Raw genomic sequence first — 18,020 nt, 5'->3', positions numbered from 1 at the left:
GAAGCTTTGGAATGAGCTGATTTTTTGTGAGGATGATCTCTATGATGAGGAGATCATCCTCACCAAAAATAGCCTATTCCAAAACTTCTAACCCCATCAAAAGTGATTTACAAAAATTGGATGGTCTACGATTCTTCAACTTGTAAACTAGGGTTAGAAGTTTCAAAATAAGCTGATTTTTTGTGAGGATGATCTCTACACCATAGAGATCATCCTCACAAAAAATCAGCATATTCCAAAACTTCTAACCCCATCAAAAGTGATTTACAAAAAATGTTTGGCACTAAACTTGACAAATTTTAGGACTGCCGAACCGCTCCCTCTATATATATATATATAAATTGATATCCGACCTGATTGAACGGAGTCCGATTAGTTGAGCAAAATTTTGATTCTATTTTGATTGAGTGGACAGCATTTGGTTTCTTATGGAAGTTATTCTAACAAGGCAAAGGAAAGATTAAAGGAATTAGAAAATATGATGCGATGCACTTTATTTTATTAGAAAATTTTTTTATTTAAAAAATATTATTTTTGATAATAATTAAAGATAATTATTTCCGTCTTTAGATAAAAGTTAAAACAGGTAGTCATGAAAGAGCCTATTTCATTTTTGACTCTTGCACGTGGATGGCTATCGTCAGAGGGGTAAAATTGTCAACCCAAAATCAGGCAATCCAACCCTCTGTTTATTATCTTTTTTAGAATTTAGATATATATATATATTTTAATTTTAATAATTAGTAATTAATTAATTATTAGTTTTAATAATTTTCCATTATTATTTATATATCTGATACTAATTTAAAAAAAAAAAACAAAAAAAAATTATTCAATTTTTTTTTATAACATAAACTGATTTCTCACTTCTTGTAAGTTGTAACATCATCCACTTGGATATAATATTTTTCTTTTAATTTCGATGCCTTATCCGTGTAGTTGAGAGGTAGGAGATTAGCTGACGACACCATCACCTTATCCAGAGTTTATCAGATACAGTGTTGAAATATCCAAAGCTAGAGGTCAATACAAAAAGAAAAAATACTCACGTGACATTACAATTGACATCTATTTTCACATGTATCGTCTAGATAGGAGTGCAAAGCATTGGCTATAAAGCATCTAATGGTTATGTCTGCACCCCCACATCAGCAACGTGAGAATTGATGTCAATTTTAATGTTACTCTAGAACTGCGTATTAAGTACAACCACCTCACCCAGCCAAACAGTACCAACCGATCAACAAGAAATAAGACAAACGGTAGCTCATTTCTCATCTATCTCTCGTCTCACACAAGCACATGAGCAAACTGTCAGTCAAAGTCAACGTTAAACTTAACCCAGTCTTAATACCCTACACCTTATTATATTATATTATATATTTGCAAGGCTGCTCATGTACAAGAACTTTGGACTCTCTCTCTCTCTCTCACAATAATTCTTTTGTGTTGTGTTTCTTGTGAGAGGATTTAAATGAAGAAACCTTGTAGTAATAAAAATAAAGGAGTTTGGTCTAAGGAAGAAGATCAGAAGCTCATAAAATACATGCAAACTCATGGTGAAGGTTGCTGGCGCTGTCTCCCTCAAGCTGCAGGTTTGTAATTTAATCATTCTAACACTCATCATCAATGTATGTATTTATATACTTAAATAATTAACCATTAAAAATAATTGAAATAAACTCTAATGGATCATGTTTTTATTGATTAGGTTTGCTTCGCTCCAGTAAAAGTTGTAGGCTGAGATGGATAAATTATCTAAGGCCAGACCTTAAACGAGGCAAATTTGCTGAAGATGAAGAGGACCTTATCATCAAGCTCCATGCACTATTAGGAAATCGGTGATCATTATTTTCAAGAATATTTATTAAAAGAAGTTAGAGAAATTTCCCAATACTTGATCAAATTTTGATGAAATTCCCATTCCGACTAACTGTTCATTTTAATTCCCAAAACAGGAAGAGTGAGATCCCATGTTTTTCAAGGTGATCATCTCACTGGTTTAAAGTAACAAGATCGCTGATTTTTTTTTTCTTTCAAAGTGACAATCTCGCAGGTTTGCAGCGATCTCGCTACTTTAAACCAGCAAAGTCGTCACTTTGAAAAACCTGTGATCTGCATTTTCATGTTTTGGGAATTAAAATGAACAATGCGCTGGAATCTGAATTTCTTCATATTCAGCTCACGAAATGGTAGTTTACCCAACAATTTATGTTAGTATTTTTTCTTTTTATTTTTTGCTAAGCAAGCAAGAAGTTGTATTATATGACAGAAATGTACAATGATGGACAGACCCTATTAAAGGGAGGTTTACATGCGAATTGAAAGAGCTGGAAATACAGGATTCAATAGCTGAATTTATGCTAGTATAATTGACATGAAATCTGTAACGAAAACTCTATAATAGGTTTCCTTACTAAAACAAGTTTATTCATCATTTTTATCATTAAAATAACAAAATTCTCCTATTTATAATTTAAACATGTTTACCAAAGTTGGTTAAAGCTTAAAAAATGCTTTTACAATGCACTTAAAAATATAATTTTTTTTTGTGTGTGTGTGTGTAGAGTTTTGAGACTTCCCTTGATTTTTCTTCCTTTTTCAAACATGGTGTCCTTCTTCCATTTCTTAAAGACTAATGATAAATTGACTCAAAAAAAGCCACTTGAAATTTACTCACTGACTTGGTTGTGTATGGAACCATAGATATCATTTCCTTGTGTATCCCAAAGAAAAAGATTTATGGTTTTGTGCACATGTCACGTCAGCGAGTGAGTTTCGAGTGGCTTTTTTCGAGTCAGGTTATGGTGACTCTTTCTTGAATTCATTTTCTCTCTCTGGAAACTATAGTTTGTCAGTGTTTAATGTTGAATAATTTGTAAAAGAAATTATCCATATATGTGTCTATGCTAAATTTTTTTTTTCCACACTTATAGTAGTTAATTTGTGTTGTTTTGAATTAATGTTGGCTTTTCAGGTGGTCATTGATAGCTGGGAGGTTACCAGGACGTACAGACAACGAGGTAAAGAGCTACTGGAACTCTGATCATCTGAGGAGAAAGATGATAAGAATGGGTATCGGCCCAAATAATAACTATGGGTTGAGCCGTAACATCCCCTCTTGTCCCCAAAATCAATGGGTCCTGGCTGGTAACACATCATCTGGGTCGAAAAACCAGACATGTCAGCCATGTCAACCAGCAAATTCTTGTGCAGTCAATGATCAGGTTTCCAATGCTGGAAGTTTCGTGGAGAACAATGGCACATGTATCTTGCCTGATTTAAATCTTGATCTCATAATGGCCATTCCTTCTGAGTCTTTTACTCACATAGAAGAGAAACAACAACATGAAGAGTCAAAATTAGCAGTGGAACTCAATATGGAACCTTGTCCTACACTTCTTCTCTTTAAATGAATGGATGTTTATAAGTTTGGACTGATTCTCTTGCCTATAACATCTCTTCAAATCTATAGAAATTCTCAGAAACTATTGGGTTGGGGTCTTATTGCACAAGAGACTAGTTCTTCTCCATTTATTTTAGAGATTTTTTTTGTTGATTTTGTGGGTATCCCCACCCATCAGGTGGGACTAAACCCGCTATCATACACACCGCCCCCTCAGAAAGTCCTACGTGCAGCAGGTCAAGTCAAGGGTCAACAGGACCTGGAGGGTAGTCCGAGAAATTCATAGCTTCGTGGGGTTTCGAGCACTATTCTCTTTTTGAGGAGTTTATCAAGGCTCTGGGACTCAACCAAGCCCAGCCCAAACCCGTCCATTCACAATCACAGCCCCATCAGTCAACTCAAAAACACGGAGTCTGACTTTAAAGGAAGGTGACACATGGATTTTTGAATTTATTTCCACCCTTACTTTTTACTAATACTTGAAATACCTCTTTGAAAATGCCATGTGTAATTTAAAGAAGAGGGTTCTATCAAAATTTTAAAGCCACATACCCAATTCAAAGCTTTTTCAAAAAAGCACTTGATTGCAATTTCACGTATGCTAGTGCCGCCATCTCTTTTTGGGTGCAGTGACCAAAGAAAATCTTCGAAAAATTATCTTTCAAGGGAGCTTTACTTTAGGAAGTTTGTTACTCATCAAACCTTACCTTATCAAGTCTGTTGCCCAACAGATCTTTTGAGTGGGGATACTTGTCATAAAATTCAAATTGATGGGATTAATCTGTAATTAATGTATCTTGGAGTGAACCTTAATCACATTATTTTTTTGCATCCAAAAACATGATCTAATGTCAGAGTATTATAAAAGACACAATTTTAAGAACTTAAAAAAGAATTTAAAAAAAAAAAGTTATTTATTTTATAATTGAATTTTAGTTTTAAATTTGGTAACCATCCATTTTCAACACTTTTGATCAAATTCAACAATAATTTTTTTTTTTATATATATTTTTTTAATTAGTGCTTTTTCATGAAATCTAAAAGGTTATGGTATTGGATTTCCAATTTGATAATTCATATGGGCCTAATGACCCTTAGTAAGATTTGAAATCCTACTAAGTTAGTCATGCTAGTCTGATTGATAAAGTAAGATTTGTTTCGTAAAAACTTGATAAAGTAAGGGACTTTTCTATTCGTATGCGGAAGACAGGTGTCTAAGTTTTAGATGGGAGAACATACACATTGTGTTGCATGCACGACTTGATTAAGAATCCAAGGTGATTTAAACTCCAACTAAAATGTGCCACATAAACACATTTTTTACTTTATAGGAAAGGGACACCATATTAGTTTCTTAGTCCTTTTTTTAAAATAAAATTTCTTAGATATGTCTGTCCGGTAAATCATTTACTTTTTTTTATTGAGTAGGGATCCATAACGGTGTCCTATATCTAACAAGTCAGGTGACACCCCATTTTATGCCATGTATAATTGTTTGAGACTCAGTGACCATATGGATATGTGATCCATCACTTGATGAATCTACATACAAAAGATCTGTTTGATTGGTGATGTGCATCCATTAATACTAGTATTGTCTTAAAAATGATTTATGATCGCTTGATTTAAACTCTTTTTCAAGAGCTTAGATCTAATTGATGCAAGTTATCAAACACTATGATTTTTTGTTTGGAGGTTCACCAAGGATGGACCACATATCCATATAGTCAGGGCTGTCAACGAATAGATATCGTATCGGATAATGCTATATCCGAATTCGAATCCAAAAAGTTTTAGGGATATCTGAATTTGAATCCGAATCCGATCGGATATCACTAACGAATATCTGAATTCGTATCTGAACAAATTATCGAATATCCGATATTATCCGATTCGAATCCGAAATTTACTATTAGAAAATTATCCGAAAACTATTTGAAATTTATCCGGAAAAAAAAAAAATTTCTAGTTATTTCATTATTGACAAGGACCATAAAATGTGTCCTACATAACCAACCCTTCTTTGTAAGGTAGGATAAGTATATAAAATAAAGACTTCATCAATTTTTGTGGGGTCATGGTGAAAGCGCCCTCGATCCGCGGGGTGCGCGGATCCGCTTTTGACCTTTGAGGTTTGGGAGTCGCCACCTAGTTATTATGGTCTAGGAACCAAACTGACTCTAAAACGGATAATGAACTAATCTACTATAGAAAATCTGAATCCGGGGATCATATTACGGGGTTGGAAGGTATTAGGTACCAACCCCGCCCGGCCATTGCCGGTCTCTACTTATCCCAAATAAATCTACATCGCTAATGACAAACCTAGATTAAAAAATAATGAAAAATCTTACCTTCGATCTGCAAAAGTGATATTCCCTCAGATATGGTGAAAACGGTTCCTTGTACCGTATTCCTCACTTCGTTCTATCTCCGAATTTGATTTCTGATCTCCGAGGTAAGGTATCTCCTTCTTGGATCTGGGTGCTTCGAATTTGTTGTGGATTTTTGGGATGTTTTTGAGAGGTTTTTGGATGTTTTTTAGGCTAAAATCGGAGTAGGGGTGTTAGGGAAGGAGTTGGGGCTCCAAAATTACGATTTTGGGGAGGTTGTGGAGGCTTCTTCACCTACTTTTTCTAGGGTTTTTTCTTTGATACGAAAATAGGGTGTGGAGGCTCCTATTTATAAAGTTTTTAGAAGCATTAGGGTTTGATTAGGGTTTCTTTTAGGGTTTCAATTAGGGTTTTGACTTAGTCTTTAGGGTTTTAGGGTTTTGACTTTAGTCTTATGAGATTGACTTGATTAGTTTAGATTAGGGTTTTGATTTAGGGTTTTGACCTTAGTCTTATGAGATTGACTTGATTAGTTTAGATTAGGGTTTTGATTTAGGGTTTTGACCTTAGTCTTATGAGATTGACTTTAATACTTGACTCTAGTCTTACTTAATTAACTTTAATTTTGACTTTAGCCTTATTTGATTGACTTTAATATCTTGACTTTAGTCTTGCTTGATTGACTTTAAATTTTTGGAGAACCCCCCTCTATTATATCTTTGATTCTTTGGACCCCTAAATGGAGGGGTCCTTAAAGAAATATCTTGCGAACCATCAACAATTTTTCTTGAAAGCCTGATTGATCAATTTTTGGGTTAAATTTTATAATTAATTTTATTAATGTTTCACTTTACATTATTTAATGATTTATTTATTAATTTCGAAAATTTTAATTATTAAAATTGTGAAATTACCGTTTTGCCCTTGGAGATGATTTTTTACGTTTTAAGTCGTTTTTCAATGTTCCAGGATGTTTTGGAATCAGTTTCTCGTAAGGAATTCAATGAAAAAGTTGATTTTTATCATTTATGAAATTTTTTGTGTGAAATGATCGTGAATTTTATGAGGGATATTTTCGTAATTTTGTCGAATTTTGTGAAAATTGGTGAAATGATTTATTTGGTTTCGATTTGTTGTTTTATGTGTTTGAATGGGTTTTCCTAAGCGTAATGTAGGCTCTAGGGTTGTTTTGATGTTAGGGGTATTTTGGTAATTTGATCATTTTTAGTGATTTTTATCGTGAAGCTTCTTTTTGATTTGCAAGATGATGATTTCTATGTTTCTGGGGTCGTATTTACCTAGCGTAGCGTGGTTTCTAAGTTTTGTCAGTTCGAGATACCTTATCCGGATTTCTGAAATATATCTAGTAACAAAATGAAGCATTGTAATAAACATCCATCATTGGGAACCTTTACGATCGGGTTGACGAGTTGATTAATCAGGAGAGTGCAAAAATGGGGTGTCTACAGATGCCCCTCTTTGGCAGAGGATTGAAGCAAACTAGATAGCAAATCTATTTCGGTAGATAGTGCGATATCCGAATGCCAAAGCTAGTGACAGTTCATTTTGCAACCTGATTTAGCAATTTGTGTGGGCATTCGGATCCTTGAGCGTAAACTCTCCCCGAACTAAAAGGTTGTCAGGTCCTTGAGCGCGAGCTCTCACTGGCAACGTCAGATCCTTGAATTTTTAAAAAATTCTCCTTGACTGATGTAACAACTGTGCAAGTGTGTGGACTCAAAAATCTGAGGTAAATTTGAGTAAAATCTAAACGCAAAATGAATATAAATTAGACATAAACTGAGCATAGACTGAGCATAATTGAACATAAATTGATCATAATTCCGAGTAAACCCTCGTCGGTAACTGAGCAAAATCCAAGATAATCCCTTGGCGGCAACTGAGCAAAATCCAAGATAACCCTTGGCGAAAACTGAGCAAAATCCAAGATAACCCTTGGCGGCAACTGAGCAAAATCCAAGATAACCCTTGGCGGAAACTGAGCAAAATCCAAGATAATCCTTGGCGGCAACTGAGCAATATCCAAGATAACCCTTGGCGGCAACTGAGCAAAATCCAAGATAACCCTTGGCGGCAACTGAGCAAAATCCAAGATAACCCTTGGTGGAAACTGAACAAAATCCAAGATAACCCTTGGCGAAAACTGAGCAAAATCCAAGATAACCCTTGGCGAAAACTGAGCAAAATCCAAGATAACCCTTGACGGAAACTGAGCAAAATCCAAGATAACCCTTGACGGCAACTGAGCAAAATCCAAGATAACCCTTGACGGCAACTGAGCAAAATCCAAGATAACCCTTGACGGAACTGAGCAAAATCCAAGATAATCCTTGGCGGCAACTGAGCAATATCCAAGATAACCCTTGGCGGCAACTGAGCAAAATCCAAGATAACCCTTGGCGGCAACTGAGCAAAATCCAAGATAACCCTTGGTGGAAACTGAACAAAATCCAAGATAATCCTTGGCGGAAACTGAGCAAAATCCAAGATAATCCTTGGCGGCAACTGAGCAATATCCAAGATAACCCTTGGCGGCAACTGAGCAAAATCCAAGATAACCCTTGGCGGCAACTGAGCAAAATCCAAGATAACCCTTGGTGGAAACTGAACAAAATCCAAGATAATCCTTGGCGGCAACTGAGCAAAATCCAAGATAACCCTTGGCAGAAACTGAGCAAAATCCAAGATAACCCTTGACGGAAACTGAGCAAAATCCAAGATAACCCTTGACGGCAACTGAGCAAAATCCAAGTTAACCCTTGACGGCAACTGAGCAAAATCCAAGATAACCCTTGACGGAAACTGAGCAAAATCCAAGATAACCCTTGACGGTAATTGAGCAAAATCCAAGATAACCCTTGGCGGAAACTGAGCAAAATCCAAGATAACCCTTGATGGAAACTGAGCAAAATCCAAGATAACCCTTGACGGCAACTGAGCAAAATCCAAGTTAACCCTTGGTGGCAACTGAGCAAAATCCAAGATAACCCTTGACGGCAACTGAGCAAAATCCAAGATAACTCTTGACGGAAACTGAGCAAAATCCAAGATAACCCTTGGTGGCAACTGAGCAAAATCCAAGATAACCCTTGGCGGCAACTAAGCAAAATTGGCGAAGGAATAAAGGACTTTTGGGAAAGAATGAATGAATTTGGAAAAGACTGATCAGAGTGAATTAAATAAATCTGAAAGATACTGAATCTGGAAGAGAAATGATCGAATCTAGGAATGATTGGATTTGGGAATACCATATTAGTTGATCTCTGGACACAGTCAAATGTGAGATCCGAAGTGCTTTTGTTTGAACCTCAAGGATTTATCCAAAAAGTTTTATGAATTTAAAACCTGAGTTTTTATTTCTTTTGAACCTCAAGAGTTTTTTGAAGAACTGTTATGAAAAGGGTAACCTTAAGTTTGAGGTTTTTAGGATTAACATTGCTCCAAAAACAAAATGTCCCTAGTTTGACAATAAACATGGCATTGAAAATAATTGAACACATCATTAAAAAATGCCCCTGGTATAAGGAGGGAAATTACATACTTTAGAGGAAAAAGAAAAATGGCCCTTGTATGAAGGTTTGAAATATTTGATTACCACAAGCGCAATAAAGATCCAACTTTTAATTTTGATTAATTTTATTTGAAGATTTTGAGTCAGGTTCAAGAGAACAAAATATTTCCTTTTGAGACTCATCCTAGAATTCACCCTTCTCTCCATTGGTTCACTTGGGGAAGTAAGAATTTTCAGATCGATCGTAGATAAGATACTTGTGGCTTCTGAATCTATGCCTGGTTTAAGTTGAGTATTGAACTTGATTATTCGGACTTCTGATGTTTCAGCTCGAATCGCTCTCAACTTGGGATTTTCTTCTGTTTTTCTTTGTCGCTCTAACTTTTGCTTAGATCGCCTTTTCAGGTTTTCAATCTATCGAGCTTGCTCTAACTTTTGCCTAGATCGCCTTTTCAGGTTTTCGATCTAGCGAGCTTTTTCTTTTTCTTTGCTCTGATTGTTGCCAAAGTTGTCCTTTCAGATTTTCAACCTTGCGAGCTTGCCTTAATTTTTGCCTAAGTCGCCCTTTCCGGGTTTTCAACTTAGCAGGCTTCTTCATTTTTTTTTTTTTTTTTTTAATCTTTTTCTTCTAATCTGAAGTTCTAGAATTACTGTCTGATCATGCTTCGCTACCCTCCTTGACTTTTTCACACGGTACTTAGGAGGACTTTTATAGGTAGGCTTGGGACTAGGCATAAAAAGAAAGGAATTTTGAGGCTCAAAAACCCAAATACCCTTGTATGGCATTTCATTTAAAATTTTTTATTGAACTTTCTTCCCCATTTTGGATGATATTTTTTTTTTCTTTTGAATTTTTTTCTTTTTAGATTTTTCCTTTATCGGGGAATCTATATATATATTTTTATTTTGATGTGGTCGGGCCTGAAGTAACTTCTCAGGTTGCCTACGTACCCCAAATTTTTGGGATCAGACCAAAACGTAGTTCAGATTTTCCCTCCCCTAAGTTAGGTGATCGGGCTGAGAAAGAAAAATGCATTATTTTTTATTTATTTATTTATTTTTTTTTGAAAAAGCTGCAAAGGGCTGAGAAAGGACATAATGAACTGGGTAGCAGGAAAATTGATTCGGCCAAAGATGGCCTCCTTAAATGTAGTACCATTTGATCCGGTCAAGGTTGGTTGACTCTGGTAGTTCACTTCCATCATGATCTTGAAGTCTGACGACTTTTCCAGACAGTATTTCCTTAATGAATGAATTTCTCCAATTGGGTTCAGACTTTCTCCTATAGTCGAGGAGGAGTGTTCAATTTTCTTTGAAGTCTGATACTTAAATCCTTGACTTGTAAATGATGAGCTTTGACCTTTTTGTCAAATGTACGGGTGACTCTTCTTAAATAAGCTTGCACATGGTATAGGGCTTTAACTCGTTTTCTTCGATCAAGTTTAATTCTTCATACTGCTGACGAACCCAATCTGTTTCTAACAAATGATTTTCCAACAAGACCCTGAGAGACGAAATTTCTATTTCAACTGGCAAGACTGCTTCCATGCCATACACTAAGGAGTAGGGAGTAGCTCCAGTAGAGGATCGAATTGAAGTTCGATATGTCCATAGCGTGAATGATAATTTTTCTGACCAATCTTGATGTGATTGACACATTTTCCTGATGATAGTCTTGAGACTCTTACTAACTGCTTCAACCGTTCCATTGATCTGAGGACGGTAGGGGGATGATTTGTGCTTCCGGATCTTGAACTTTAAACATAGAGTAATGATTTATGCTTTGAAGTACGACCCATTATCAGAGATCAGTTCAAAAGGTACCCCCATATCGATTGATAATATGTGATTTGAAATTCAAGATGTAGTAAGGATAGTGCCGATACATTTTATAACATCTTCTTTGATTCCATCGATATAGACGAGTATCTATTCCGTGTTGAACAATACCCAAGCTTGTACCTAACATACCCTCATATGATCACACGAACAAGTCTTTTGAAATTTCTGAGTAAATTCATTATCCCCTGGTGTTCCTTTAGGGATAAGATGGTTTCTATTTGAATCTCTTTAAGAATTATTTTTTGTTTCAAGGTCAAAGACCTTTCCTTTCTCGATTAAAGGTTGAGCCCGACTCTTATTTTCTTGTTCAAAAACGAAATCTATCAAATTATTAGTTAATTCGTTAATGCGCTCGAGGTATTCAAAAATTTCTTTTATCCGATCAATTTCAGATGGGACAACAGACACCTCTATAGACTCGATGAACTAACTTGACTCAATAGGAAAGAGTAGACTCAATCTAAGGAAGACATGACCTTGCTGGAAAAAAGGACTCGAGCTAACCCAAATGACTAATGAAAACTCAAGATAAGTATTCACACGAGTTTGATTAGGACTGAGGACTGAGATAATTCTTATAACCGGTAGGATTGAAGCACTATGATCTTTAACGAACAACTGGACAATGTTGAGGTCATTTCTGACTGTTGATTTGATATTGACGTTTACTCTAACTGACCGGATTTACAACCCTAGCTAGACGATGGACGATTGAGCTTAGACACAATGATAACCCTTAAACCTCTTTGAAGGTGAATTTAACCAATTTCATTGTAATCCCTTTGATAACATTTTAAATGAACCTTGAGATTTTATTAAATTTGTGCACCAATCCATTAAACAATTCATTAATGTAATGATTATTCACAAAAATAATTTTATTGCACTCTTGAAAAATATTGACAAATAATGTTTTCATTGAATAACAACTTCCACAAACATATTTCAATAATTTTTCATGCAAAAATAGATTTTTTGTAAACCATTTTTTTCTGAATTTTCTTTTCTTTTGGAAAAAAAATTTTCTCTGAAAAATAGTTTTTTATTTGGAAAGCATTTTCTCTTGGAAAATCTTTTTCTTATGGAAAATATTTTTTGGAAAACGTTTTTTCTTAGAAAACATTTTTTCTAAAGAATAACACTTTTTCTAGAAAACATTTATTTTGAAAAATACTTTCCCTTTGTAAACTATTTTTCTTCTTTGAAAATTTGATTTCTATTTCGATTTAAATGGCCCGGTCCATCAGGATTGTTGGATCGAGTTGGGCTGGGTCATTTGCAAGAGATGGATTTTTTATTGGGTCGGTGCACCCGTTTTAATTTTCAAAACAAAATTTTTTATCCTTGAGGACAATCATACATTCCTTATCTCATCATTCACATGCATTCTAATCTCATCATTCACATCTTTCACCTACATTCATCAATCAAAATATTCCATTCAATAAACAACCCGGGAACACCCACGATAAGTTCAAGTCGTGACCTACAGGGAAGGTTTCTAGACTCTAAGCTTACTACGTGCAATGCATTTTTATCTGGCCACCCTTGCCCAAGCACACCTATATACCTTTCGATACGTGGTGACTTGGTTTGATATACCGTATAGGTGATAATCTAAAATCTCAATTCACTTCTCTGAAGTCAAAAACAGCCAGTTTGATCTCCAGTTGAGAGGTGGCGCACAATGCTGAGTAAGGGCCCACTTAAATACATCTCGTCTAGAATAGACGTAGTCTATCCCCTTCGTACAGTAGGGTACAGTGGGGCAAGATCTTGCTTAGGCACCGGTTTTGACCAAGAAGTGCAATTGATATACTTAGATTATCTTTTATACCTATAGGGTACAAGTCAAGAGTTGTAGCTTTCATAAATGGTTTGGCATCCCACAAGGGGACCGACCTCGTACTAGTACTACGTTGGTAATCGGGACATGTGACTGTGTGGCTCACAATAGGTCAAAGGCTCAGGTCACTCCAGCTTGGGTGCATCAATACATCTCTCAGAATCACCTGATTAGATGGTATTGATGCCCTAGTTTGATATACCCTAAGGTACGTGACTGGAGTTGTGGTTTTCATGAATGACATCGCATTTCCGAAGAGATCGGGCCACGTACTAGTGCCACGTTGGCTATATAGGACGTGTAAGTGTGCAAAACAGTAAACGTGCATGTGGTGTGTGCAAAACAGGGTGGGGTGTGCCCGGGGCCTTTTTCAAACACATGGGCCCATGGGCCAGATTATGTCATCACATATAGATATCAAATGAATATTGATCAAGAAAATAATACAAAACCCATCACATCGAAATTAAGATGAAAGCAAACACATCACAAATATATCTGTAGAGATCATGGCACATTATATGGGCATATAACACAAATAATAATTAATCTGATCCAACATTAAAAAAGCCCATAAATTTGTTGTTTATGATCTAATCAAGGGTTATTTTTGGGTGATCCAAAATAAATCGAGATTCCAATAGATGTTACATTGATGATAGAATGACAATGGTTGAGATGAGCTCACTCTCAGGAACATTAATTGTGCTAACATTAGATAAATTCGAATTTTCTGTGAATTTGGAAAATACAATCCGAACTTACATCGATGATATCTAAGGCTCCCGATAACGAAATCGAGTGAACTCAAGTTTTAAATTAATCTACTCGATGAGATCTACATATTTGCCTAGACTTAATTCTCAACAGAATGTTCTGTAAAAACGTTTTAACGTTGCTGTCCCAACCTTCATTCAGAAACAATTCCAGATTTACAGATTGAACTTGCATTGATGATATCTAAGGCTTCCGATAATGAAATTGAGTGAACTCAGATTCTAAATTAATCTACTCGATGAGATCTACGTTTTATTAAGAGGTTCCCAGACTTAATTCTCACTAGAATGTTTTGTAAAAAAGTTTTAACATTGCTGTCCCAACTTTCATTCAACAACAATTCCAGATTTACATATTGAACGTGCATCGATGATATCTAAGGCTTCCGATAACGAAATTGAGTGAACTCAAGTTCTAAATTAATCTACTCGATGAGATCTACATTTTATTAAAGGTTCTCAGACTTAATTCTAACTAGAATATTTTGTAAAAACGTTTTAACATTACTATCCCAACCTTCATCATTCCATCATTTTCATATGTCAATTTGAATCTTTCATTATTTAGGGGTCATCAAAAAGTGATCCTTAATTGGAAAAAAAAATGCAATACCCAAAATCATCTACAATCAAGACAAAAAAATAAATAAACAGAAAAAATAAATAAAATAAATCCAACTAAATAAAAAAAAACTAGGTCATCTTGACAATGCTCCCATACTTGGGGTTTTTCAAGTTTGATCCTCAATAGTCCCCAGCGGAGTCGCCACTGAAAGCGCCCTCGATCCGCGGGGTGCGCGGATCTGCTTTTGACCCTTGAGGTTTGGGAGTCGCCACCTAGTTATTATGGTCTAGGAACCAAACTGACTCTAAAACGGATAATGAACTAATCTACTATAGAAAATCTGAATCCGGGGATCATGTTACGGGGTTGGAAGGTGTTAGGCACCAACCCCGTCCAGCCATTGCCGGTCTCTACTTATCCCAAATAAATCTATATCGCTAATGACAAACCTAGATTAAAAAATAATGAAAAATCTTACCTTCGATCTGCAAAAGTTATATTCCCTCATATCTGGTGAAAACGGTTCCTTGTACCGTATTCCTCACTTCGTTCTATCTCCGGATCTGATTTCTGATCTTCGAGGTAAGGTATCTCCTTCTTGGATCTGGGTGCTTCGAATTTGTTGTGGATTTTTGGGATGTTTTTGAGAGGTTTTTGGGTGTTTTTTAGGCTAAAATCGGAGTAGGGGTGTTAGGGAAGGAGTTGGGGCTCCAAAATTAGGGTTTTGGGGAGGTTGTGGAGGCTTCTTCACCTACTTTTTCTAGGGTTTTTTCTTTGATACGAAAATAGGGTGTGGAGGCTCCTATTTATAAAGTTTTTAGAAGCATTAGGGTTTGATTAGGGTTTCAATTAGGGTTTTGACTTAGTCTTTAGGGTTTTAGGATTTTAGGGTTTTGACTTTAGTCTTATGAGATTGACTTGATTAGTTTAGATTAGGGTTTTGATTTAGGATTTTGACCTTAGTCTTATGAGATTTACTTTAATACTTGACTCTATTCTTACTTAATTGACTTTAATTTTGACTTTAGCCTTATTTGATTGACTTTAATATCTTGACTTTAGTCTTGCTTGATTGACTTTAAATTTTTGGAGAACCCCCCTTTATTATATCTTTGATTCTTTGGACCCCCAAATGGAGGGGTCCTTAAAGAAATATTTTGCGAACCATCAACAATTTTTCTTGAAAGCTTGATTGATCAATTTTTGGGTTAAATTTTATAATTAATTTTATTAATGTTTCACTTTACATTATTTAATGATTTATTTATTAATTTCAAAATTTTTAATTATTAAAATTGTGAAATTACCGTTTTGCCCTAGGAGAGGATTTTTTACGTTTTAAGTCGTTTTTCAATGTTATAGGATGTTTTGGAATCAGTTTCTCGTAAGGAATTCAATGAAAAAGTTGATTTTTATCATTTATGAAATTTTTTGTGTGAAATGATCGTGAATTTTATGAGGGATATTTTCGTAATTTTATCAAATTTTGTGAAAATTGGTGAAATGATTTATTTGGTTTCGATTTATTGTTTTATGTGTTTGAATGGGTTTTCCTAAGCGTAATGTAGGCTCTAAGGTTGTTTTGATGTTAGGGGTATTTTGGTAATTTGATCATTTTTAGTGATTTTTATCGTGAAGCTTCTTTTTGGTTTGCAAGATGATGATTTCTATGTTTCTAGGGTCGTATTTACCTAGCGTAGCGTGGTTTCTAAGTTTTGTCAGTTCGAGATACCTCATCCGGATTTCTGAAACATATCTGGTAACAAAATGAAGCATTGGAATAAACATCCATCATTGGGAACCTTTGCGATCGGGTTGACGAGTTGATTAATCAGGAAAGTGCAAAAATGGGGTGTCTACACATGGCCCCCTTGTCTCAATGGAGTTCCCCCTGAAGACATCAACAGAGAAGTTCCAGTCACATAGAAAGTATATAAGATCACACTAAATACATACACATATTCATCCTTATTAATTACAGAATTTGGTGCATATAAAATAAAGTCTATACCTATTCTTATTAATCAAAAACTAAAATCAGATTCATAGTAAACAATGATTCTCCATCCATTCAAAACTTTAACCACTTCCATGCCCCAAAGATGAGCACGCCCATGACCATAATTAGTATCATGACGACCATACCACAATACGAGAAATTTGAGTGACGCGTTGCTAACAGGGATGAGCCCTGTATATTGTTGCTCAATGCAAGCTTTTCACCTTGCAACGTGACGATCGTTGGATTAAGATTCTCAGCCAAGGGATCTGAGATGTCCGGAGTCTCAGTATGTTTTGCAACTTCTCCAATAGCCTAAAAACAGTAGTTTTTTTTAACGGAAATTTTACATTTGATGAATGGGAGTTATTAACATAATATCTAAATTAATTTTGCTTGATGAAATCCTCACCCTTGGAACCGTTGGTTTTGTTTTATTATCTTTTGCAATTTGTCTCAATCTTGATCTCAACCCCAACAATTTATCAAATTGTCCGAAAGAACTACTTTATCCTGCCATAATGAGTTCTTTAGCATCGCCAGTAGCCTGAAAACTACTTTGTCCCACCATAATGGTTCCTTTAGCATTTCCAGTAGCTTGAAAACATCGGTTTTATGGAAATTCATAACTAATGATTATGATATTAAAAGAATATCTAAATTAATTTTGCTTGATGAAATACTCACTGCAGCAACTGTTGGTTTTGCCTCATTATCTTTTGCATTCCGTCTTGATCTTGAGCTCATCCTCTTGAGATAGGATGACTAGTTCGAAAGACAAAACAACAATTTTATGGAGGTTTACAACCAATGAATGGATAACAATAGAATATCTAAATTAAAACCAATAAATGGATATTAATAGAATATCTAAATTAATTTTTCTTTACAAAAATACTTATATCTAACAAGCTAGGGTCGATAACAGTAACATGACCACTCAGGAGTTTTAGAGAAAGGAACAAAAAAAGTTAATACCTGAAGATTAAGATAATTTATAAAGAGATAGTTAGCAATTCAACCAACTTAGTTTAAAAATAAAAATAAAATAAGTAAGCAATTCAACCATGTTAGATGGTCCAATACGTTATAACAAAAGTCATTCATTAGCTATTAGAGATTTATGTTTGCACCTGTTCCACTAGCCCGGTGTTTGCGTGACAGTCTGAGACACTATCCCAGCCACTTGATGGGCCCTGTGCCATTACGGTGTGCATAGACGATCCAGACTGTAAAAAAAGTGAATTTATGTAAGTTTAAAACCAATATATCAATATTAACTAAAATACAAAACATCTAAATTAATTTTGCTTGAGAAAAATCCTCGCCCCGAACATAGTGTCGATATCATGATTTTTTCAATGAGTTGAATAACCACCATGGAGTTTTTAAGAGAGAAACATAAAAGGTTAATACCCGAAGATTAGGATCATTTACGAAGACACCAACACAATTATAAAAAAAATCTTTCACTAGATATTATAGGTTTTCGTTTTTTTCACCTGATCCAGTAGAAAAGACTGTGCATTGTAAAAAGTTGAGTTTTATTGTGTTCCTTGGCAAAGTAACTAGAAAAGGAGGAATCCATGTAAGAAGATTCGAGACCAAGGAACATCTCGGGACGCAAAGTAATTAGTAGATCTTTATATAGAAATGAATTCAAAGAAATTTTGTGCTAATATGTATTTCCAAACCAAACATGATGATAAGCTCTAAGTCTT

General features: G+C 35.2%; 1 protein-coding gene across 1 annotated transcript; it reads left to right on the top strand.

The window, feature by feature from the left end:
- Window positions 1-1,406: 1,406 nt before the first annotated feature.
- On the top strand, window positions 1,407-3,441 carry LOC147398149 (myb-related protein 308-like). Its single transcript, XM_086447297.1, has 3 exons — window positions 1,407-1,595; window positions 1,712-1,841; window positions 2,978-3,441. Exons 1-3 carry the CDS (start codon window positions 1,475-1,477, stop codon window positions 3,414-3,416), a joined length of 690 nt encoding a protein of 229 aa, XP_086303423.1. The 5' UTR covers window positions 1,407-1,474; the 3' UTR covers window positions 3,417-3,441.
- Window positions 3,442-18,020: the final 14,579 nt, after the last annotated feature.

This window comes from Akebia trifoliata, chromosome 7, assembly GCF_017979445.1.
Source record: "Akebia trifoliata isolate Shusen 1 chromosome 7, ASM1797944v1, whole genome shotgun sequence".
Classification (NCBI taxonomy): domain Eukaryota; kingdom Viridiplantae; phylum Streptophyta; class Magnoliopsida; order Ranunculales; family Lardizabalaceae; genus Akebia; species Akebia trifoliata.
Note: the sequence above shows the minus strand (reverse complement) of the source record. Positions and strands in the feature narration are given on the sequence as shown.